A 25,850-nucleotide genomic window follows, 5' to 3' on the forward strand; every position below is an offset into this window, starting at 1 on the left:
AAAACACCAAACAATTTTAATCCAGACTTGATCACTGGTCCATGGAGATTAATATCCCATATTCAGAATGTTTAAAAGGTTGAACACCCTAGTAAATGCACCGCCTCAGAACTTTTACATGAAAAAGGATCAAAATTTCTTTGAATCTCTTTGAAACTTCAACAATAGCTACCAATGAAACACCTAATTTATTTAATACAATTAATTATCTCAGACATCTTTTACTGCTCATTTTAAATGTATGACTTGCTACTTACTGATAAAAAGAATTACTATTTATTTTCCTGACCGGTTTTATATTTAGTTAGACAAAACTTTTACAAGGACAAACCACCTAAAAATGTGTCAGTACTGACCCAGTGCTCCCACTTTTTCCCTTTTTTTTTTTTCCCCATCCAAACTGAGCTTAATACTAAGTTAAGAAATTTAGCTTTACTTTAACCTAGAAAAAAATATTGCATAAAACTTTATCCTGCAGAAACATCCACTGGGAATGATCCACTATAAAACTAACAAAAAACCTATCCCATTTAGTAACTTGTCCAAAAAGGACAGACATCTTTTTAGGTTAGTTCACTGGCTTTTCAACAAAAGCAGTCTGAGCTGGCTTACTAACCTCCTTTACAATGTCAGGTTGGCACAGACGCTACCACTACAAGTTGCCAGAAAGCTGAGTTCCATGGTTATACATATTGTCTTTGAAAACCATTCACAAAACCTAGAATCATAGAATAGTTAGGGTTGGAAGGGACCTTAAGATCATCTAGTTCCAACCCCCCTGCCATAGTCAGGGGCACCTCGCACTAAACCACGTCACCCAAGACTCCATCCAACCTGGCCTTGAACACTGCCAAAACATCTCAAGGAAAGTGAGATTCAGAAATTTTTTAAACTGATAGCGCATAGAGAATGTACATACAAAGGCATTTGGTGATTCTCCAAGAAAAAGAAAGCTTAACAAAGACTATGTCCAGTTAAACTGACCTTTTGGAGTCTTCTTTTTTTTCTTAACCCCCCATTGTTCTTATTCTTTTGTTCATTAAAACCTCTGCAAGAGCCATCAGTAACATGACACTCTGAAACTTGATTTTCATCACCTAGAAACCAAATTTAGAAACTTAAAATCAAAAATGTAATCTTGTGAAATGAAACTGGCACCATTTTTATCATAGCACATAGAGGTACGTACAATTAAGATACCCAAGTTAATAATATGTACCAGCTATTTTTCCATTATATTTCAGTCACAGAAGAAAGAATGAGACTCAAGCATCTGAATTAATCTTTCAGTATTTGATCTGGTAAATAAACTAGTTGCAAAACTCCCTATTTCCAGTATTTTGAAAACCATGTATTAACTACAAGTAGAGAATCAGCTAAATTGCTTTATATTTTTTACAAAATTTGCAATTTCTTTGAATATAGAAATATTGAAGAGTTTGAAGCAGTGGTGGCTAGATTTTCCCTTACTTATTGAGATGTTGATTCTTTCAGTACATATCGCTTTTATCTGAAATGACCTGAAGGTCTGAAACATGTTTTCAAACACTTTGCAAGTAAATCTAGCAAACTTTTGAATCATTTGAGAGATTAGGTTGCTTGCGTAAGATGAAATACTTCGATCTATATTTTGATCAATGAAGTTTTAATTACTGAAGATTTAAGTACATCTTTTTTCCCAAATTTAATTCAGTGGAGTCCACTTTATCATTTCAAAGAAACATGAGACCAGTTCAAGAAAGTTTAATAATTAGTGATTAAAGCAGTCTCTCAGTTACAAGTAAGGAATTTTCATCAGTAGCTTTTCCTAGGGTATTTCAGATAAAGTCAACAGAACTTACTGAAGCAATTCCATCCACTGTTAGTTACCCCTAAATTTAGTTCAAATTCGCAGATAACTCTTGTCACTGTGGTCCATTAGATCCTGTAAATTCTCTTCTAAAACATTGCTCAATTACTGGTATCAAAATCAACAACTCTAGTATGTTATAATACTCCATATAGCTATCAGAGTGACTTTAATTTGCAATTTAAGCTTCTATTCATTCATGATCATTTACCACCAGTGAGATTTGAACCAGAATATTATCTTCAAAATTCCATTTCTTATTTCAAGTCAAAATATGAAAACGACAGTAATGATTAGTTAGTGAGCATGATTAGAACAGTGAGCTAGTTTTGTTCAATCAAATCAATCATGCCTATCTAATCATACAGTGTTCTACTTTAAGAATATAATTAAGCGTCACTGAAATGAAACTATATCTTATCTACTATTTTGTAATTATCCACAGTTATTTACCCCAACTATGAAGAAAGTAAATCTGAATTTGTCATCATAAGTAACCCTTCAGTTACTAATAATTGACGGCTGCTGAACATGAGCCAGCTTGTGCCCAGGCAGCCAAGAAGGCCAAGAGCATCCTGGCCTGTATCAGAAATAGCATAGCCAGCAGGGCCAGGGCAGTGATCATCCCCTCTGTACTCAGCACTGGTGAGGCCACACCTCAAATCCTGTGTTCAGTTCTGGGCCCCTCACTACAAGAAAGACATTTTGGTGCTGCACCAGGTCCAGAGAAGGGCAACAAAGCTGACAAAGGGTCTGGAGCACAAGTCTGATGAGGAACAGCTGAGGGAACTAGGGTTGTTTAGTCTAGAGAAGAGAAGGCTCAGGATGGACGTTATTGCTCTCTACAACTACCTGAAAGGATGTTGTAATGAGATGGGGGTCAGCCTCTTCTCCCAAGAAACAAGCAATAGGACAAGAGGTAATGGCCTCAAGCTGTGCAAAGGGAGATTTAGATTGGGTATTAGTAAAAATTTCTTCACAAATAGGGTGATCAGGCATTGGAACAGGTTTCCCAGGGAAGTGGTGGAATCAGCATCCCTGAAAGTGTTCAAAAATCATATAGATGAGACCCTCAGTGACATGGTTTAGTGGTGGTCTTGGCAGTCCTGGGGTAATGGTTGGACTTGAAGATCTTAAAAGTCTTTTCAAGCCTAGCTGAGTCTATGATTCCAATATTCATGGATAGAATATTTAATGACTTGTGTTATTATTCCAGCATGGGCAAATACCAAATTTTTTGCTCTTCAGAACAAAAATTCTTCAACTCAACTGAAAGTATATGTGCGCATCAGGTCTTCAAAGAGAACCTGATAATGGTTTAGAACAATTTATCTAGCTTATGTGCTCTAGGACAAGTGTCATCAAACTTTATAAGTTTGATTACACCAGAACAATCCTCAACCTGTTCCTCTATTCAAAAATATTTGTCCTTTTTTGTTTTAATAATCCCTCATTTGTTTCTTAAAAGGACATAATGGTGAGGCATCCCTGCCTACGGCAGGGGGGTTGGAACTAGATGATCCTAAGGTCCTTTCAAACCCTAACTATTCTATGATTCTATAATAAACTGTCAATACAGGACATCATACAGTGTTTTCAGTGAGCTTGTCTCCTTCCAAAACTGAAGGAAAAAAAAACCCAAAGGCATGCCAAATCTAAGGAAGCTTTCACATGTATGTTTTTAAAGACATAAACATACAAAAAATTTTTAGCAGCATTAAGCACCTAGCACTTAAAACTTGTGTTAAAACTTGCTCATCTAAATTAAACTTCAATTAAATGTCATCATTTTTGCACCAAATAACAGAATGATATTCCAGATTCTCCATTTTAACATTGAACTACATTAATTACACTATAATGGGTGTTAGGTTATGTTTTTTGGCCAACTAAAATAATATTTGTCTCCCAAATACACTGTAAATACCTAAAATTCACTCAGCTAAGCCTTAAGTTTATTTTTAAGATTGGAAACAATGCTAAGTCCAAGTTCAAATTTCTAAATTATTTTAGGATGATAAAAGCTTAAGAGTATACTCCTCCATTCCTTGCCCAATATTATTTATTGTTGCAGCTTTCACATGAAAGGTCACATGAATTCATCAAATGTGAGCAAGTATTAGCATTCTATGCGGTTAAAGTGCCAAAGTAAAGCAATTTACATGAATGACAAAGATGTTCTTGGACTCTCCTAGCAACACAGATCTTTAACTTTCACAAAAGACTTTGCATTTCCATAAACTTATATTCATGACAGAGAAAAGCCAGTTTTCCTCACTTTGTAACTGCTAAAATTTTAGTCATTGATTCTATGATTGACACACAAACTTCAACTACACACCACTTACTGATTACAGAGCTCTGAAATTTATCAGGTATGACTGGTTTAATCAGAAGGATAGAAAATTTGTTTCACCTCCAGAAACAAAACTGAGAAAGAAAAAGTGAATTTGAATAGGAAAGCATCTTTTAATATTCTGACAAAGTCTAATTAATTTCAACTCTTGTATCTGTGACAGTTCTCTACTTGATTTATGACTTGAAGTAAGATGAAGCAAGTAGGCACGTTTATGCCTGTGCTGTTCAGCGGAACAATTGGGCAGCCTTGAGTGTACCCTACAAGGGAATGTGAAGCCTGCACGTTACATGTCTATAAAATCAAGTGTTCCAAGTAGTCTGTAGAAAAAAAGCTTATCAAATCTTACTTCTTGTCATTAAAGACACTGGGTAAGGGTGCCACTGATCTAAAAACCACAAAAAAAGGCAAGAAAAATATTTGATCTTTAAAATATATACAGATACAATTTTATATAGATATTTGATTACTCCTAACTCTATATGAGTGAAAAGAATTCTTCAGCTTTTAAAAATATACTGTATTTACCAGTTTTCAAATCACAGTATTTAATAAAAATCAATTATTCCATTATACAGTGTCACAGTAGTAAGTTTAAAACAAGATTAATTTTCTTCCACAGAACTTGCATTAGGGAAAATACAACTCATCTTTCACTATTGATTCCTTTCATTTTAAGTGAGCTCATCCGAGCTGTCAAATTTGAGTTGAACATTACTTGAGGTGCTACTTGACTACACAGCAGATGCACAAAATTAAATACATTATACTTGGGAAAATGGCCATCACAGATAAATTACAACTACTATTAAAATCATTAGAAACACAAACTGAGACTTACAGAAGTTCCTAACAAAAAGGACAAGAAGTATAAACATTGGGTAAATTTTGTTTGCTGAATAGGGTTCCCTTTTTCTTCTCCAAAATCTGTTATCTTAAACAAGTTGCCCAGCAAGAAAATGAAAGCACAACATGCTAGAACATTGATCATAATTTAATCACTAGAATTTAAAAGTTAAACACTAAAATTAACCGGCATACCCAAGTTTAAAAGTAGAGAATATATTTTCTCCTTCCTCATTTGTTTTCATGATTGTTTAATCAAAAACAGACTGGGTTTTGACATTAAGAAATACATAATTTAAGCATCATCTAGTACATTGCCACACGGCAAAAAACACATACAGTGGGGTCATACATTTATGGGTGTATATTGATGCTTGTATAACACACACCTGTATCAACTTTTAGAAAAAAAAAAAAAAAAAAACAAAAAAACAAAAACCACCACCAAAAAACCAAACTGTGTTATAACAATGCACTTCAGGCATTAAAATACAGGTGTAGTGAACCCAAAATTGCAGCTCACTTATTACCCACAGATACAGGAAAGGTCACTGTTCAACATTTCCACTGGATGATTCTCTAAGTCTGATACTAAATTTGTTGAGTTTAATTATTAGTTTTATATAATTCATTGATGCATTGCTGCAGAATTTTCTGCTGAAAACAACTAAAATATATAATTACGAATATTTAACCCTATGTAAAGCCTGACAGAGCTCAAAATATCAGGATGTGAAAATTATTACTCCAATGCAAGTTAAAAGAATTTTCCAGTGAAGTTCCTGAGATTCGATATTCCAGTATATATTTACATTGAATTAACTTAGTCTAAACCAAGTTGAAAATGCTGAAATATAAAAAATGCTATCAAAATTATTATTAAAAACTAAGATCAGTACCATATAAATAAGCCATGGTTGAAAAAGACACTTAAATTACAACCCTTGTTGATGCTCTCAAATGTCTTATTCCATCTTCATTATAGCACAAGCTAGAAATTGCTGACTTCAATATCTTTTCCACTAGACATTTTACGCCCTTAACTGCAATTAAGTAGCAACTTTAACATGTGAAATAAAAATTATTTGAACAAGGGACCCTATGATGTTATTTATAAACAATTTACAAGAACACCATAATATTTAAAACAGAAAGGCTTGATTTCTTAAACAGATTTTGAATAGCAGCAGAAAGCTTACAGAATAGCAAGCATTAAGGGAAAAGAAGGCTCATATTACTTCTGTTACATTTTGTGATCACACTTTCCTTATCTGTTGGTAACTTCTTTGTGTTTGTAATGTATAAGGGAACAAATGGGTGTTCTTTTGGATTCAACGCACTCATTTGTTTTACTCAAAAATAAAGTCAGTACTGCAGCATTTTCTTCTTTTGGTGTAATTCTGAAATATTTTTCCCTTGGGAATGGCAGTTCATTTTGCAATTTAGTTGCATGAGTATATCTAATGAGTAAGATATCTTTTCATTTTCTAGCTCTATGTAGTGACTTACCACTACTGTAAGTACTGTAATTCACATTGGTTCTGTAGGATTTTTCATGAGCATGCTGAGGCAGCCTATTCACATCATCAGAATCTAGGGCTTCTGCAGTATCAGCTTTTTCACCATCTGACATATAATTTAATGGCACACTTCCAGGATGTTCAGCTGGTTTTAAGTTTTTCTTTACTGAAAGATCATTTGCTGAAACAGACCTTTTCCCACTTTTCTTGGAAGTACTACAAGGCTTACAGAAACTCACATCAAGTGAGTCCATGCTTGCGAAAGCGTCTTTGCAACAAACTTCAGGAAGATTCTGTGACTCCTTTGGTACTTTTATCTGTACTTCACTTTCATTGAAGTTAAATGATGAAAAGAAGTCTTCATAAGAATCCTCTTCATACGAAGCCTCTTCAGAGCCAAAAGACTTGCTACCTGTAGTATCTGCTTGCAAGAACTCTTTAGACCCTGATGCACCCAGTTCTGAGGTAGCCAGTTTCAAACTAGGGAGTATTTCTAATTTTTTCCTCTTCTTGTCTTTAAGGATACAATTGTTTCTGTAAACAGGGAAGCTTGTATCCAATGAACACTTATTTAAGTCTCCATTGCTGGGAGGTGAATTAGAGAGACTGTCCATCATCGCAGCAACAGTATTTAACTTGACCATTTTTTTGGAAGGAGAAAGATGACCCAAGCCCTTGATTTGGAGAAGAGAACTTTCATTTGCAACTGAAGTAGTCTTGCTATTTTCATCCTGATTTTTATTTGGGAACTTTTTTAGATCTTTCTTTCCTAAAGGCAATTTATCATCCAAAGTGCGCTGAAAAAGCTGTTTCTTTCTTAAGCTTCTTCTGCTACATTGTTTTGGTGTTAAGCAAGTCTGCGCATAGCTTTGTGAGGGAGAATTCCCTGATGCACTCATGGCTATATAAGTATCAGTCCAACTATCACAGGCAGGTTTTATTACCTCTGTTTTCTGTCTCTTTAATTTATCAATTCCCCAAAGACAAAAACTTGAGTTCAAGCAGTCTTTCATTTGTTCTCCTGCAAAATATGAAAAGTGGCAATATAAATTTATTTAACAAAACAGAAATTTCCAATTTCTATAACAATTTCCTAGTAAAATACACATGAAATTACTGAAAGAAATAAAACAAGGACTTAGTCACTTGTCTGGATATTATATGATAAGTCATCAAAAAGTAAACAAACTGGATTAGAACTAAAGTACATTCTACGTTGACAAAAAGCTACAATAGCTTTAGCTATCATATCTTCTTACGTGGTAATAGGTACCCATAAGCTCTGTTCTACTGTCTTGAAATAAAGCAGCAGAGGAACTCTTTCACTCTTGCATTTGTGGGAAAAACAAAACAAACAACCAAAACCACCCCAAACCACCAAACCCTTCCCCCCCCCCCCAAAAAAAAACCCAGCAAGATTTTAAACAAAAAGCTAACTATAGTAATATTGGAAAGTGAATAATCTTTTTTGCTACTAGAGCATTACTTACCACTTTCTAATTTTTGCATTACATTTTGATTTAGAATGAAATCAAATACAACATCATGGTATCATACCATGTAAATCAACATAGTGTATTAAGAATAATTACAATGCAGAAAAAACCCTATCATTTCTTGTAGCTATCCTTATGAAGATTTTTGGGGGAGGTGATACATAGAATCTATTCATAACTCTTACCAATAAATTCCTCTGAAACAGGCTAATATCTCTAATTATCCAGAATACATTTTTAAAAGTCCTGCTGATAATTGCAATAGATGCTTTTGTTTAAATACACATTGAGTGCAATGTTTCAGCAATATTTCTGTAAGTGCTCCTGTAGGTTTTAGGCAAAGTCTTGATGTTATTTGCTTACTAAATATAAATAGTATTTTTAAACATATGGTGTAGCTAGCTAAATTAAGAAAAATCAAATATATGGAGATGAAATAAGTTTCTCATGACATGATCAGACTCCCATACTGACAATTGGAAAAGTGTTAGCTTTGATCCTCAAACTGGATTCTTGAACTTTTTTACCCATTATTAACCAAAATACTCTCAAGTATTTTGCAAGCACAAACAAAAGGGCCACTGTCACAGAGTACCAGAGTTTGAAGCTACACAGAATATTGTCATGGGATGTGGAGGTCTATTCTTATGTAAAATTACATTGTGCAGTTGTAATGCTAGAGGGACATATTAAAGGTAAAGCTCTCAAATCATGATGTTCAACCTCATCATCACACAACTAATTTAGTAAAATAAAGTTTGTTGGCACCAGCTATGCTGCTTCCAGTATTAAGCTATTACTTCTCCCTAACATCGCATGAAGACACAACAAGCTGTCTCAGGCTATAAGATAATGCCCCATATTCTCCTTACTTTTCTACTGATGTCAAACACCAGTATCTGACTTCAGCTTTTTGCACATGTAACCAACAGAAGACGTGAGGCTGATGTACATATCTGCTGCATACAAGATTAATGTTGTTAAGATGCCCACTGAAGTAGCTCAACAGCCTTGACAATAATCTTTGCCCTTACATCCTGGTACTACGACAAAACAGAGGAACAAATCTCTAACTTCATGAGAATAAGAACTTTGATAACAAATTACTTAAATTCACTTGCAACCATAAAACATTTTAAAATCTGATTTATTTTGCTTTTGTTAACTTCTTTAACCCCTGATGTACTAAGCTGGAAAACGCGTTAGGTTTTCTCTTAAATTCAAGTTTTTCAATTGAATATTTGGAAGACAAATCAGTTCTTTGAGGTTTCTCCCTCATTCTGTTCTCTCTTTTGCTTCCCATTATCACTGTTTAGTGTCCACTCCCTATTCTATACAAGATGACTGTAAGAGCAGAGAAGGCTGATACCACACCAGGTCAAGAAGCCATTAACAGGAAAGGGTGTGAAGAAAGAGGAGGAAGTGAGGCAAGCACCACAGCAGTAGGCAAAGCATTTACCCAACATGATTCCTTATGCTCCATTTGCCTTGAATTCTTACTTCTACACACTTTGGCAGTTAAGAAAAACTAAAATAATTCAGCTTTAAATATAAATGATAGAGCAAATACACAGTTCCTGTTTCAGTATACCATACTTTACAAAATAAACAGGCCATGTATTATTTTTAATTTCTGTAATATATAAAGTTGTATTAGTTACCTGGTAACAATGCATCTTCTGAATTAGTTAAGACACAAGTAGGCAGCAGACAGTCTCCTGGTGAACTACTTGGAAGTATCTGAGACATTTGGGAAGCTAGGAATTTGTAAATAATAAATGAGTTAGACCTACTTGCAAAGATACAGATTTCCGCACCATCAATTCATATTTCAAAACAGCTGCATTGTAAGAGAACTCATTGCTTTGCCAACTATAACCATATAAATAATTATACTGCTCAAGAGTATCCCAAATTTACATACTAAGAAAAAAAACTACATCTTCTACAATTTTAAGCAATTTTTTTTCTAGATAACTGCATTTCTATGAAACTAAACAATGATGGCAAACCATTTAGAAAATAAGACCTTTCTAAGCTAATTGAAGCATTTTACTACATAATCTGTCAAATTCTGCAATTAGCAGCAAAGCGCTGATATAGCAGAAATGCATTTCAAAATGCTTGAAGGCATTACCTTAAAACTCAAAGAGAAAACAAACAAAAGCCATGCCAAAATAAATGAATTTCATTTTTCATCCATGTATCACTGGTTCCTTACTTTCATCCCACAACTATTTCTGAAATTATAAACTGACAGTCTAGTTGACATAGACTTATTAAAACTTAAAATACTACTGATTCCCACCCACTCAAAAGATGTTCCACATTTCAATAGTTTTTATAATAACTGGCAAAACCCAATGACTTAGACCTCAATGTTTTCATAGTAATGTAATGGAAACGCTAAAAAATTATTTGAAAACTGCAACCTAGATTTAATTCACTAGGATATGCATTTTGAAATAAACTAGATTTGATTGGGTCATTCAAATTAATTTATTTTTTAAATCCTGTTCTTCAGTACCCGGACAGATGCCTCGTCAATTTTGAAATCCTTTATGAACTGTTGGCCTGGGACTAGTAACATGACAATCTTTGTCAAGTACAGCATTCACATTAAAATTTAACAGGAAATAAGACTTAAGAGTTTCACTGTAAAGTTTAAACAAGTTGTGGTAATATCAATTTACATGTTTAGAAAGTCTAGCTTAACTTTAGTCCTCTTGAGCAGTCTAACCATTAAGGAATTCCTTTTCACAATCATTATCTTCCATGATTTCTTGTGCCCTTCAATGGAACTAAAAGCCAAAGCATTCACAACTACTTGAAACCTGGGAAGAAGGGAGGACATTGCAATCAAGATATGAAAGAAATCCTGAAGGCCAGAGCAAGACAAGAGCACCAGAAATGGAGCAGTAAAGATGGTAGCTATTTGTGCATGGATAAGTAAAATTTAACTTCTTACCAGTAGGAGAAATATTTTCTCTTTTCTCCTTCATCTCCTTTATTCTTCTTTCCATCGCACTGTGTTGATCTTTCACCTTATTAACAGGGCTGTACACAAGAGAACCATTGTCTTCAAATAGTAGAACTGGTACATCGGTTTCTACACAAAGAAATTGCATTTGTGCATTAATATTTACATGCTATAACAATTTCAGATTTTCTTGTCCAAAAACTTGAAAAAAAATAGGTTCCCTTGGTTCCCTTAACATCACTACAGATGCCTTAATACTACAAATTGCAAAGAACTCTGTAAAAAAATCAACTTTGCAAGTAAAAACATACTTATAAAAGCATAGAAGTACAACCAAACAAACCCAAAACAAACCAACCAAACCAAACCAACACAAAAAAAAAAAAAAACAAAACACCCCAAACAACAAAACAAAAACCAAAACCCATCAAGTGCTTTAAGGAAATAACTGAAGATGTTTGAATCTTGGTCTAATGCAGCTCTTACCAGCATTAACTGCTATCTTCTGTATGGCTAATTCTTTAGCCATCTGGTCCAGTCTTCTCTGCAGCTTTCTATCATTTTCTGGAGTTTTTTCAACAAAGTCTTTTGGCTGCATACATTTGTGCTACAAGACACACAAAACTATCAATTATATGGTATAAAACTGCCAGAAGTAACACCACTTCTTATTTGCTTTCCACTTTGTCACAGTATTTATTATCAGTGTCTAACTCTATGCTGCTTAACACTTCCTTGAGAATCACAGGTAATCGCAGAAGTTAAAGTTCACTTTGGAAAACGTTAACACAAAAGAAGAAAGAACCTAACAGATTTTTTTTCTGTTTGATTTTATTGAAAAGCAGACTAAGTAACCATCTTTTCCTTTTTGCTTGCAGCAAAGCTAAGGCTTGAAAGATTTTTTTTTTTTTTAAATACCAGTATTTTAGCTTTTGTTGCAACTCAGTGAAACACAAACCACATGGCAGTCATGTTTTTTTAATTAGTCATTATGTCATTTTAATTTAAACCTTCATTTCTTTATTCATCAATATAAAAGCTCTACTTTTATTACACTTTCTTCAGATAAGATATCACATCATCACAGCCATAGCCTACCTTTAAAAACCAACTCAGACGGACAAATAGAGCTTACTGAATACCCTGATAATAAACAGTTCAAATGCCCAAGGTCAGGAAGTCAAATTCAAACTTTAAAGTTTATTACTCTAGGTCTGTGAAAAAAACCCAAACCAAAACCACACACTCACTTTTTTGATTGGTTGTGGTAATTCTTCACTAGCAACTACTGCAGGAAATAAGGATTCATCAACATGTACTCTCGTTTCTCGACACCTGTATAACAAATTAGAGCAGTTGTGTTTGCATTTTTAAGAATGAGAAACTTTACTGCAAAAACAGGCATCTGAGCTTTGTAATAATAAAACACCAACCCTTCCTCAGTGTGTATCTTTAGCATAAATACTTTAATGGTACAAAAAATATCTATATATTACACACCGAATAAAGGACATGATTTTTTTTGTCCTAATGATGCTCTCTAAATTGTTGTTCTGAAACTCAAAGATTCCCACTCATATTTTATTTTCCACACATTCAAAAATCATTGTATTAAGTCCTTCTGGCCAGATTCTCATGAATCTCAAATTTTCCCCTGACTTGTGAGGACTGTAGGCTTTCACTGTTCACTACCTCACAAACATAACCTTAACTTGCCTTAACTTGGTCATTGTGATGACAGTAAACTCCCAACTACAATCTGCAGAATGTCATGGGGCAGGGGACTCTATTCAGGCAAATGAGGAAGGAGGCTCCATTTGATCCTGACTTTTATATCTTAGCCATATTTTTCAGTTTTCTGCCTTCTATGTGTATATGCAATGCCAAAACCAGCCCTTTATTGAAAAGTGATCTATATTTATGCAAACTTTTCAAATTACAAAACCAAAAATTCCAGCTGACACCTTACCCCCCACTTTTCCTGTCTTTTCATTTCAAAGACTGACTTGAGAACAGTGGGACTAATGTTATCTAATGTGAACACTAAGAATGACGTTGAGACAAAAATTTGGTTAATACATAAAAGTTCTTTTGATCAAAATAGATCAATACAGTTTTATTATCAAACAATAAATAATCAAACCAATTATGGGAAAGAGCATAGAACCTCAATGGACTGCACTAGTTTCCCCAAAAGTCATTCAAAACTGTGATTCTAGTGACACCTAGTGATCTAACTGCTATAAACTTTGTAACTGCAGAGTTATAATCCAGTGCTTAGTTACTCAGTTTTGAATAAGAAGCCAAACCACTACGTGTGTTCGTGAAATTAACCAGGTTTAGAATTCTCTGGAGCATCAAATAGAGATGATACTCAACATGCTGGGCTTCAGTAGCTGTTATTAAATTCTGGACAATAATAAGCATAGATGTAGACTGCATTAAAACTTACATTAATTCAGAGACTTCATTAATTCAGAGAAGCTAAACATAATAAATTTGACCATTAGATATATTACAAGCATTTTTTACTTTGCAGACAAATCTGAATGTAAATGATTTATCTATCGTATTTGTGACATGAGTGAGTTAACGTAGTAAGAATACATGTGTAGAGTTTCCCATGTTATGGGTTAGATTAAGTATTCTTAATTTGTACACAGATTATAGTAATTCTATTTTATGTAGGGTTCTTTTTGTTGGGTTTTGATTTTTTTTTTTTAGGTTGCTCATTGATGTATTTGAAATGAAGCATGAATTATTTTTTTTTCAGTGATCCAAAAGCTGTCACTCATTTTGAATTAAACTTATGATGTATTTGCATGAATCTTATAGCAAGTCCATGATTTTGTACACCATCTTTAAAGTCAGATATATCTACCATTCTTAGAAAACACAAAAGGGAAACAACACATTTAAAAAAAAAAAAATATATATTTACTCTGGCGTTATTTTTTGAGGAACTTCAATTGTCATCTCACAGAGAGTCTTCTTCCTAATCAAGTTACTTCTTATTAAACTGTAGAACTGCATTCAGTTTAGATTCAAATATATGCTTATACTGTAATGCAGAAGCTTCCAGTAAGAGTTCAACAAGGCAATGTTCACTAAATACTGTACAAACCACTGTAATGTGTGCTGGCTTTTATGGAGAAAAGAGTACTATAATATTTTTCAGATCATGGGCATGTTCCTCTGAGAGGCTCAAGAACTGCTCAGGGGAAAATAACACTAGTGGGCATGCATAACAGTTTGGAAGTAGCTGTTAAGTGGGAGTATTTCACACAAAGCAGAACAATCTGGAAATACTGGAGTAATTGCTTACAATTTGCTTCCTTGTCTGGTGTTTTCAAAGCTCAAACATAAAAAACTAGCATCCAGATTAAATACCATATACTGCCCCATTCCGTTTCCAATATCAAGATTCCCAAAAACATGTAAAAACATGAAAACACAGCCAAACATTCCCAGTTTACTTTGCTATGTTCCACAGATTTCTGGTTTAGAGATTGTCAGATGCAGTTCTGTATGTTTCTTGATAAAACTAAATGTTTAACTGCTTCAGCATTTTTTTTAAACCCGTATAAATCCTTGCTGAATATGACTCTGCAACAAGGAGTTCTCCAGCCTAACTGTGCTTTACTAAAAACCATCATTTACTGTTTTCCCTATGGGTATAAGTTACTCCTGGGTAGATTCTGGTTGGACTCTAGAGTAAAATTTGTCACAACAGCCATTGGAATAATCTCCCCCGGGAAGCGATAGATTCCCCAGCATTAGACAGTTTTAAGATTCAACTGGACAGAATGCTGGCCATCTTGTCTAGACTGTGCTTTTGCCCAGAAAGGTTGGACCAGATGATTCTTGAGGTCCCTTCCAACCTGGTATTCTATGATTCTCTGAATCTGTCTCCAGAAGTATTCATGTGATGCTTTCTAATCCTTCTACTGGAAAATACATATTCATTTCCCACTCAGCCTCTTCATATGAACCTTGGTGATCCCAAGATCCTCTCCCCCTCCCACATCTTTTCCAGGCTGAAGTATTCTTGTCTTCCATCACGTCTTGTGAAACAACATTCCAAGTGTAACCATGATAAAAACCATGTCATTCTACTACGTGACTTTTTATGTTCTATTTGATTTTTGACTACTGCTGAAGACACAATCATATGAAAACATTTACTGTAAGTCCCAAAATCTTAAATTTTCCCTCATACAATATGATGATCATCTTTCTGATATGGTTAAGAGGACTTAAGGTTTAAATAGTCTCCTTGACATCAGCAAGAATTTTATTCCCTTCACTGTCTTATTTTGGTGTTCCAGTATGAACACTGATTTTGTGCTGTGTCTATACTTACAAGTAGGTTCTCTGAAATAATTTGAACAACCATCCACAAGCCAATTAAGATCAAGCATAACTAAAATATTTTGCTTTGCATTGTGCTCCAACAAGAGTCACTCAATCCCCAGTCTACACTAGAAAGTCACCCCTTACTATTACATTGCCTAAAATTAAATTTCACAGCATTTCTGACCATTCTGAGAGCATTACACTTGCTATTGAATGGAGCAGTTGGTTAATTAAGCCTTCTTTTTTTAGTAACGCTAAAACTTCAACTAATGTGAATTCTGCATTATTTGCTTACACAGTTATCAGGTTCAAACTAAGCCTCCATTCACACAGAACCACTTTTTACTGGCACATATTATATTCAGTCCTTCCTGTTTACATTGTCCCAGGGTTCAGACTGTCTTCTGCCTGCCAAACCTCTGAGGTGATATACTAGGCATACGTAATTTCAAGTCACATGCTCCAGTTCTCTCATCTTATTACAAAAAATTTTAGCATGTATAGCTAGCACAGACTCATTTTAATTTTGTATCATCTGCACCTCATTTGAATAACTCTATGACTAGTGAGACTATGCATTACTATCTCTTATGTAAGCTTTTACCACTCCTGGCCTATACGTTGCTCAAGAATATGATACTCCTATGAATTCTGCCAAGAGTATACATCTATCTAAGTTTTATATTCTTGTATACCTTTCTGCATTAACTTTAAACTAAAAGGCAGAAGAAAAATATTACAGAGAAGTTCAATCAATTCACAGCTTGGATCTTCCTTCATAATAATACACCTCTCTATTTCAGATGATTGCCCTGTTCCAACAAACCTTATCTTCTAAGCCAAGACCTCGCTTTGTGCAGAGAGTCAACTTCAAAAAAATCCCTGGAAGATGCTAGCCTTCTCTTTCCTGCAAAAGAGCTTAAGGCTTTTCCTTTGTTGGGGATATACAGCAACAGTTGAAGTTTCTTGAGGCTTTTACACCTCAAAGCTCCATACTGTCCCCTACAGTATCACATATCCAGCTGTCTCTGTCAGCTTACTACAGTGCTCATCCACTCAATACCTGCCAGTATTGCACAGGTTCCTCTTGTGGTGGAACTGCTCTAACAAGAGCAGTTCCTATATGTCACAGCATTCCTATATGTCACACCCTAGACTCTCCCCTGTAAGGTGCTTTCATTCTTCCATTGCAGATGCTACTCACCTGGACTTTTCTGGGATCCTTTTAGCACATCCAAGTCCTCAAATAATTTATAGTCCTTATGGCTAAGGTTTCAAAATCCATATTTATACATTTAGCCATCTGAACAGCATATTTAATTTTACAACCAAAGATTCCTACTGAAATGACCATCATTCTCCCACACTCAGTGGCACCAGCTCCGAGAAAGATATATTCACATAGACAAAATTTCACATCACCCTCATATTTGGGAACTTCAGAATTTATTCCTTGGTGTTAAAACTGGATGGTTCTGCAGAACTGCATGAATTTCTTTTTTTGGCTAACAGACCTGTATCAGAAATTTTATGGTTGTACTGGTCTACATTTAAGTAGCTGCAGAGCTCATTTTTTGCTTTTACTTTTGCACTTAGTAGACTTCTGTCTCTCCATGTATATCACAATATGACAGAGCCTCTTTACTTATATTTTAATTTCCATCATGACAACAATTTACCAACTGGAGTGTTTAACACATGCATGTCCTTAAACACTGTGTTTTTATAGTTCATCTGAAATCTAAGTTTGGCTTCACAACCACTTTGTAAACTCAGAGAAGCAGCTATGGACTAGCAAATACTTATGGAGTGGCTTTTTTTTTTTTTTATGTAACTTTTCCCCCCATCTGGTAGTTGACAATCTTCAAGCAGTGCTGTTCTGAACCGTCCAAATGTCTTAAATGCCAGACTACATATGGATCTTTTTATTTCTTGCTAAGAGATACTGTGTCTACAGAAGTTAAATACAGAAACAGTATAATTTCCCTGATAAACTGTGCTTTTTCATAAGAAAATGAAAGAATGCTATTCAACATAAGTATCTAGTCTTCACTGCCTATGCATGTCAGCTGAGAGCAAAGGAGCAGAACGCTGAATGGTTCTACTATGGAACTACCTCAACGTGTTCATTTTTTAAGAATTAACATTTTATCTTTTTATACAAGTAATATGCTCTATAATAGGAATAATGTAATACGAAAATTGTTTACTCACAGATTTATCACTATTTCAAGGAAATTAAAAAAACAAGTTCTATACTTAAATTTTTAAATAAAACAATACTAGAATCCATGATTGCTGGAATAGGTCACATTCAGTATATCTGCAAGTACTCACTTCTCCACCCAGAGTACAGAAACTATTTTTACGCCCAACTTCTGTGCTTTTCTCCATGTAGCCAAATGTCCGTCTTTGAAGACTACATGGGTCACGTGCTTGTTCAAAGTTTTTGAAACCTGCAGAAGTACACAAAGAACTCATCGTTAAGTCCAATACTCAGAAAATACTAATGAAATACACTAGCATAGTCCGTTTTCAATGTATAAACCATTAGTGTAAAAACTTAACTCTAAACATTATGTCAAGGACTCTTTTGATCTTCCCTATCTTTGCAAGAAGACACAAGCAACCAAAACTCAACTCTCATTAGCCAAGCCAATACAATGCATGCTAGAGCTACAGTAGCCTCCTTTTGCTCTCAAAGTTCTCTAGGTTACCATTTTCATCTCCCTACTCTAGCTGTATTACTAATCTTGCAACATTTTTATTTATGTAGCCCAACATCATTTCTTGTGCAACAACCAGTACAGAAAGTAATGGAAAAACTAATTTAGAATTTTACTTCCTGACACAGTGAGCAAAGTCAGTTCACTATCATGTGCTCAGCCCAACAAAAGGGAAGTAAGTGTCTGGAACAGCGAAGGGGCAGGACTGCCCCTTTTCAGTCTTGGGGATCTGCTAAATAGGCTCATCTGTATCATCTGCCAGCACCTTCCACTATATCTGGCTACTTTTTGGTCAACTCGAAGAATTTTGAAGCCTTATGCTTTTGTCATATTTTCCGTGAGAAAAATCTAATATCATCACAAGAGAATTACATAGATCTAATAGCACCATGCAAGAGAACAAGAAATATTTCTTGAGTTATTCATTGAGTTGTATTTGCTTCTATATTAAAACCAGTTATTCTTCTGCTCTATCACTCTATCTCAGTTAAATTCATACAGAAAGAGAGGCTTTGGGGAGATCAGCAAAATTTCTCAAATTACAGTAAGATACACCTACACATGCCCACTTGATAAGCACTGGGAGTTCATGCAAGTGTTATTTAGAGCACAGTGTGGGCTGTAAAAACCTCCATTAACTGGTGATAATGTGCAAGAAGGGAAAATGCCAGTTTGATTTTGGTCTCTGGTTGAAATTCTACAGCTGGTAACTAAACATATTTTGCACCTACAATTCAACAATACTTGATAGGGGAAAAAAAAAGTCACTAAGACATATACTAAGACCGTTAGATGTATTTTTACTAGCACTTTCTGGAGCTGAACCACACTTGTGGGAGAGTGAATGAAAGAAGAAAATGTCATGGTACTCAGATTAGAAAACATTTTAGTAACAATAAAACAATTGCCTATGAGTTAAAGAACACAAAACAACATAAGGTACATACTTGAAAACCACAGGTTTTAAACACTTTGATTTGCCCACAGTATGTGGCAAGCCCAATACTTCACAACAAATGCATGCCATCATATTACTATACAAAGAGGTTTATAGATATAGGGAGGCTTTAAATACATTTCCCATCTGTCACTAGTAAGAATTTTACAGTGCTTTGATTTATTCTCAGGTCTGCAATTATCCTCCTTCTTGCACTTTAAAAACTCATACCACAAAGAAATACACCTAAGAAGCAGAACAAGCAAGCTAGTTTGTAATTAAGAGCCTTCCTATTGTTTATTACAAAATAGTTTCCTTACTTTTGCTCCCATATCAAGAAGTTGCTGTTCAAAGGTTTCTGAGTAATTTTCTGTTCTGTTAGATGACCAAACTTCTACAAATGCAGAAATATCTGTATCAGAAAGAAAACAAACAGCTAATGAAGTATACACTATGGTAAAATTGGTTAAACTGCCTTTCCAACAGCATTTTGCTTTTATACGTATTGCATTCAGTAACAAATGTAGCTTTTAATAAACTGAGTGTCAGATGGTAGCAGCAGAATGTTCTTTTTAGAGAACTTGTCCCTTATAATAATAGTAATAGAATAAACTTAAAAGTTAGACACTAGTTAAACTAGTTAACTTTTCACTTGCTCTATTTAAAATACACTACCAGCTTAAACAAGAAATGCAGTACCTCTACATGACTGCTTACCCTTATTATCTAATCACTGCTAATGTTCAGGTTAATAAAAAATTTTAAGACAAAATGATGTAACACAAGTTACAGAATATAATGAAATAAACATAATGGAATTATTCTTTCCCAAAAGCCCCATAAAACTCTGCAGAAATATTACTTAATTTCCAACTGACTTCGAATTCCCCCTTATTTATACTGAATTACATACATATACAACAAATTACATACATATCACAGGTGCCAATACGATTTTATTGCCAGCTGCGTTATATAACTTTATCACATTTAAGTAGCTTCCTTTATCAACCAGATTAATAATCCCTTCAAGGAATGAAATCAGCCTTGGTTGAGAAGGTTTTTAAACAAACCAACCAGGAAGTATGGACATGGAGGGATAAGCAAATGAAAATTACAACACTGATTTGACTGAGGATATGCACTAAACTGACCGACTGCTCCACTGGCCATGCCAATTTCGCATTTTGAGTGATGAATCAGTGAAATTCCAGAAAACTGGAGTAATGCTGGTTCACAAAAAGCCCACTTTACACAAGCTACGGGCCAGACAACTTTCAGAACTCATGAATAAAACTGAAAGTATCAATTTAAAAGGGTCACCCTTGGCAAGCATTGCTTAATTACCTTCATTACTACATATGTCCTTCCGATTAATTAAGTAGTTTTCTTCTGATTTCTTTCTAAATGAAAATCAGAATAACACTCCAACAGTAGAAGCACTTATATAAAGATTAATATATTTTTATAATTTCTAGAAATACTTTTAACACATGAGAAATATGGAACACAAACCACCTCCTTAGCCAAACCATATGGAAAAATCTTATTAACAGTACTGTGACTTCAGATATACATGGTAACTTCACACAAGTTGACTCCCATGTGCTTTTAATTGTGTTCATTCTACTACTGGACCAGGACAGCTTTTGCCAGATTTGCTTTTTGTCTTGATTGTTCTATTGCAAAAAATATTGGACTTGCATTCAAAAAACCAATACCTTACTCTTACATCAAATATTTTAGAACTTTCACATTTATAATTCTCCTAGAAAAACAGGTTAGAGCATTTCAGCGAAGGTCAAAACTAGGAACTTAGAGGAACATTACTTCAAGGCTGCATACACCTGCAGTAGAATCAAAGGTGTATTTTACAATAGTTAACCAATTTTAGCTAACAAAATATACTCCAACAAAAGACAAAACACTTAGTAGTGCTTGTTCAGTTGATAGAAAGGAAAATGAGAAAGGGTTTGCAGCTTTTTTGAACTAGAAGAGCTCCGAGTACAGCTTTGTTCTTGTAAAGGCCACCTTATGCAGGAAGATCTCACAGAAGATGGTGATAGTTGGGGAAAGCGGACATCACAGAGCAATCTAACAAAGCAGAAACTTAAAAGGATGCAGAAGAAATCAGAATCTAGCCATGGCTGACCCGGCCAAGAAGAGTCAGGCAGGCACCGATGCGTGGCAGCAGAAGGGGCCGCGGCACCGGCCGGGAGCCACCCCAAAGGGCGGTCACTCCGCCGCTGCCTGCCTGCGGGAGCCTCCCGGCCCTGCTCGCCCCATCGCCTGCACAGCCCAGCCCAGCCGGGCCTGCGACCGGGCACAACCCACCGCCCTCGGGGGAATGCCGAGGCCCCGCTGCCCGTTTTCAGGCGCGTTCGCGATTAGTCAACTCAGCCCCGCAGTGAAACCCTCTCCCCATGGGGGAGCAACGCCACGGGGTAGAGCTGGAGAGTGACCCGCCCCGAGGGAAACGCCCGGGCGGGGGAGGAGGCGAGCGGCAGCCCAGCCGAGAAGGACCGGAGAAAGGGCCGCAAGGAGATGGGATGCAGGGGTCAGTGCTGCAAACAGGGCGCGCTCCAGCCCGGCGGCTCCCCTCCGCCCCCCCACAGCCAGTACCTTTCAGGACGGGCTCCATTCGCGGCGCGGCGCAGCACCGAGGCGCCAGAACCCGCCACCGTTTAAAGCCGCCTCCACGTACCGCCGCCGGGCCTGCGCGTTGCGCGCTGTACCAGGCCCCCTCGGCGCGCCTGCGCACTGCGCCCGGCCACAGCAGGGGCGCAGGGTGGGTGGGCTCAGCGGTGGTGGCGTGGCTCTGGCGCGTGCGGGAGCCGGCGGCGGGGCCGGGCTGGACGTGTGAGGGGCGGCGAGCGGGCGTTGTGCCGTGGCTTGGGGATGCAAAGTGGTTTTGGCGGCCTGAAGTCCGCGAATCCTGTGTTCAGTTCTGGGCCTCTCTCTGCAAGAAAAACATTGAGGTGCTGGAGCGGGCCCAGAGAAGGGCAGCAAAGCTGGTGAAGGGTCTGGAGCACAAGTCTGATGAGGAACAGCGGAAGGAACTAGGGTTGTTTAGTCTGGAGAAGAGAAGGCTCAGGGGAGACCTTATTGCTCTCTACAACTACCTGAAAGGAGATTGTAGTGAGGTGGGGGTCAGTTTCCCAAGTAGGAAGCAATAGGACGAGAGGTAATGGCCTCATGCTGTTCCAGGGGAGGTTTAGATTGGATATTAGGAAAAATTTCTTCACAGAGGGTAATCAGGTATTGGAACAGGCTGCCCAGGGAAGTGGTAGAATCACCTTTCTTCGAAGTGTTCATAAAGCATGTAAATGACACCCTCAGTGGCATGGTTTTGTAGCGGACTTGACAGTCCTGGGGTAATGGTTGGACTTGATGATCTTTAAGGTCTTTTCCAAGCTAAGAGATTCTATGATTCTGATTGCTTTTTGGAAATAGGTGTGCTCCGTCCAGAGAGCACCAGCCAAGCATATCTCTGGGGCAACTTCAGGACAGCCCAGACATAGCTGAAAACAGCTGTTCAAAATGCTAAAGAGTAAGTTAGTTGTCTCTGTTCATCATGAGGAGTTCTCAGGGGGCTTCTAGTTTGTAGGAAGGTATGTCAGAGCACCACTGTCCTCTGAACTCTGTTGGCTCAAACTGCAGTGTTGAAGTGAAAAAAATAACCGAGAAAACCAAGAAAACGGGGATTAGTGAATGGGCTTGGCCAGGCAGTATTTACAGAAGTATCTAAAATTACTTGAGGGCAACTGTACCATTAACTGTAGTATGTTCACCCTTACATACAAATGGCCCTAGGGCTAGAAGGCTGGAGGTAGTGAATGTGATACCAGAGGGAAGTAAGAGAGAAAACCTGTTGCCTTCCCCAGGAAAAATAGTATAATAAATAATGAAATAATAGAATTAGTGAGTATAAGGAGATTTACAATCAGAATGTAAGAGCACATCTTTTTTTAAAAAAGAAAAATGATGCTGTGCAGCTTTATTATTACACAACTCAGCTCAGAAGCACTAACATTGCTATAAGGTTGTATAAGTTGGTGCTGTTCTGAAATCTTTGATGTGCAATCCTTATTTCTTCATCTGAAAAAATAACACAGTAGAAACGGAAAAAACCATAGAGGTACAAAACAAGGATACTGCATGATTTCCATATGAGAAGTAGCTATTTAGACAAAGACTCATCAGCTTGGAAAAGGAACGGTGCAAGGCAGATGTACTAGAGGTCTCTAAAATCATGAGCACATGGAGGTGAACATGGAGCAGTGTGTTCTCAATGAGAACTAGTGGGCACCAAACGAAACTAGCAGGTGGAGTGGTTTTGGAAGAGATGTTTCCACATTGTGCCTCATCAGGCTGTGGAAGTGCGTTCAGAGTGCTGGCTGGTTTCTGGAAACAAATTCAGCAAAATTAGTGAAATCCATCTTGGGACTGTCAGAAGTGTACAAAACCACCTTTACCTCGGTAAAGCCCTGAATTGCAGATTGTTGGACTCTTGAGAAGGTGTAGTAAACACTGGGTTTTTCTTTTCATTCTTTTTCCCGTCCCGTCCCTTGGAGAGACAGTGCTGACATATAAAGGCCTTGGTGTGGTCTGTTATGCCCATTCTTACTTTCATGGACAGGCTCAAAACTGGAGCCCTAGGAATCTACCAAGCAGATGGCTATACCAATGCTATTTAAGATATCTTTAGTATATAATATTTTAGCATTGATACAGTTTATTTCATTTCCAGGGTATTAAATATGACTATGTCTATGTCTAAATATGACTATGACTATGTCTATGGCATGTGTTGAGCACAAGCTCTGTGGTCCTCTGTCTTCTGAACCTGTGACAGACTTGCTTTCACTTATGTATTCACTATGTGAATAAAGTAACCAGTCAATCTGTGTATATATATTTGTATATAGTTATCCTTTATACTTCTTACAGAGCTCTTTGCTAAGCAATAATGAAATATTTTTACAAAGGTTCTCAATCATGGCTCAAGGGAAAGGGAGTCTAGTCTTCATGCAGTGTCTATGAACGTTGGTCTGAAAGCAATTCCAGAAGTGGAGGCAGGGAAATTCGAATGTGCATTGTCAGAGAAATTCAGTTCTCAATGCTGTTGGAGATAACCTTCTGCTCAGTGAGAGCTCTGTGGTGTGTGTGGATACAGAAATAACATAGAAGAGGCAGCATTTAACCTTTGAAACTCTGGACCAACTTAAATTAATGGAAGTCTTGTCACTGGGTTAGTACTTAGATTCAGAACCATTTCCAAATTAGTGATTATGGGTAGAATAAGTAGCTGTGAACTTTCAGTGGAGTTTGGAAACCCACATAATGAAACTGGGGTGTTCAGGAAATTAGCAAGCAGATTAAATTCTGTTAAGCATGTGTAAATAACATTAGTTCAAAATTGGGCACACCCACACAATCTCTTTGGCTTGGTATGGGATAAGAAACTGCGTAATGTGAGATAGGTAAGATAGTACCACCATAAGAAAAGGGTGGTACTACCTTCACCATATCCATGAACACAATGTTTTTCTGAATAGTTTCCAGCTGTGTCAGTGGGATAATTCAACTCAATCCATGTGACCAAAGCTGACACAAACAACAGGATCCTACAGCTAGTGGTTTTAGTGAAAATAAAATCCTGAGAGAGGGAAATTTCAGACTCATTAAAATCCATCAATCTGTAGGTATGCGAACAGGCATACTACTTAATCTAGGATACAAGTCTGAAGACTTTCAGAAGAAACACAGGCTGTGTTTGAGCTGTTAACTGAAAAGTAGTAGAAGGTTTTATAGACTCTAAAGGAAAGTTTGAGGAAATGTACAGTTATACCTGTGTGTTCTGATCCTGCATGTGTAGAGACAGTAAAGAATAGTAGCTGCAAGAAGATGGTACAACTCATTATTGGATGAGACTAGGACTAGTCATGAGAACACTGAACTTGGGATACCCACCTTTTTTATTACAGAGACAAATACATACGATACCAAAAGTATCTAATGAATTTACAGTTTTGACCTCACAGTTACTTCAAGCTTTACAAGAATTTCATTCTCGCATGGTGATAAAACTTCAAAATTCCACTGGTAGTTAATAGCTGTCTGTTCTTGTGCTGTCAGTTCCTCCTTAGCATTTATTGTCCTGTAGTACTTACAGAAAGCTGCAATATATTTTTACAGCTACTATTTTACCAGTTTGAATACATCAGGCTGTTTTAGCTTTTGTGACATAATGAAATCCTGAAAATGACAACAAATGAGGTGGAAGTAATGTGAGTGTCCTCTTAATAGGCTTGTTATTTGGCTTGATAATATGCAATTTCATGGTGTCTGTAAAGGTAGGAATAGAGCATAAACTGTTAGATTGACATGGTTTCTGTACAGTGAGTACTTGCTAGGACATACAGGTTATAGAATACTGCACTGGGAAGAAAGAGTTTTACAGGTTACATTATGTTGAAAAAGGAAGGACCATTGAAAGTTACATTTCAGTTGACATACTGATCAAAAAGAAGTAATAGTCCCAAAGAAGTAGCAGTCCTATGAGCACATAAATGTTTCCCAGGCATCCAAACAATCTTGAAAAACTGAAAAAAACCCCAACCGTACAACAGAGTAGTTTTCCAAAATTAAATAAAATAAGGAGCTGTATTCTCAAGTATTATTTTGTAATTCAAAAGATTCCCTTTAACTGACTTACACGAATTTGAAGGGATCTTTGGGGTGGTATTTTGTGAGGCTGTAGCACAGAGACAAGGTTAATGCA

At 36.5% G+C, this 25,850-nt stretch overlaps 1 protein-coding gene across 8 annotated transcripts in view; it reads right to left on the reverse strand.

Moving 5' to 3' along the window:
• The window catches only part of MCPH1 (microcephalin 1), a 124,323-nt gene extending 102,556 nt beyond the window's left edge, over nucleotides 1-21,767 (reverse strand). For 6 of the 8 annotated variants that reach the window (XM_030490850.1, XM_030490846.1, XM_030490847.1 and 3 more), the window contains exons 1-9: nucleotides 21,689-21,767; nucleotides 19,387-19,478; nucleotides 17,741-17,859; nucleotides 12,298-12,382; nucleotides 11,534-11,654; nucleotides 11,036-11,176; nucleotides 9,729-9,824; nucleotides 6,561-7,592; nucleotides 985-1,097 (exon numbers count right to left, since the gene is read on the reverse strand). In XM_030490850.1, the coding sequence (XP_030346710.1) occupies nucleotides 985-1,097; nucleotides 6,561-7,592; nucleotides 9,729-9,824; nucleotides 11,036-11,176; nucleotides 11,534-11,654; nucleotides 12,298-12,382; nucleotides 17,741-17,859; nucleotides 19,387-19,478; nucleotides 21,689-21,707 (1,818 nt within the window). In that variant the 5' untranslated portion in view covers nucleotides 21,708-21,767. Of the gene's footprint in view, nucleotides 1-984; nucleotides 1,098-6,560; nucleotides 7,593-9,728; nucleotides 9,825-11,035; nucleotides 11,177-11,533; nucleotides 11,672-12,297; nucleotides 12,383-17,740; nucleotides 17,860-19,386; nucleotides 19,479-21,688 lie in introns of those variants that run through there. The other 2 variants (XM_030490849.1, XM_030490851.1) reach the window with 2 other exon arrangements.
• Between the last annotated feature and the right edge of the window lie 4,083 nt (nucleotides 21,768-25,850).

This window comes from Strigops habroptila, chromosome 6 (genome assembly GCF_004027225.2).
Source record: "Strigops habroptila isolate Jane chromosome 6, bStrHab1.2.pri, whole genome shotgun sequence".
NCBI classification, from domain to species: domain Eukaryota; kingdom Metazoa; phylum Chordata; class Aves; order Psittaciformes; family Psittacidae; genus Strigops; species Strigops habroptila.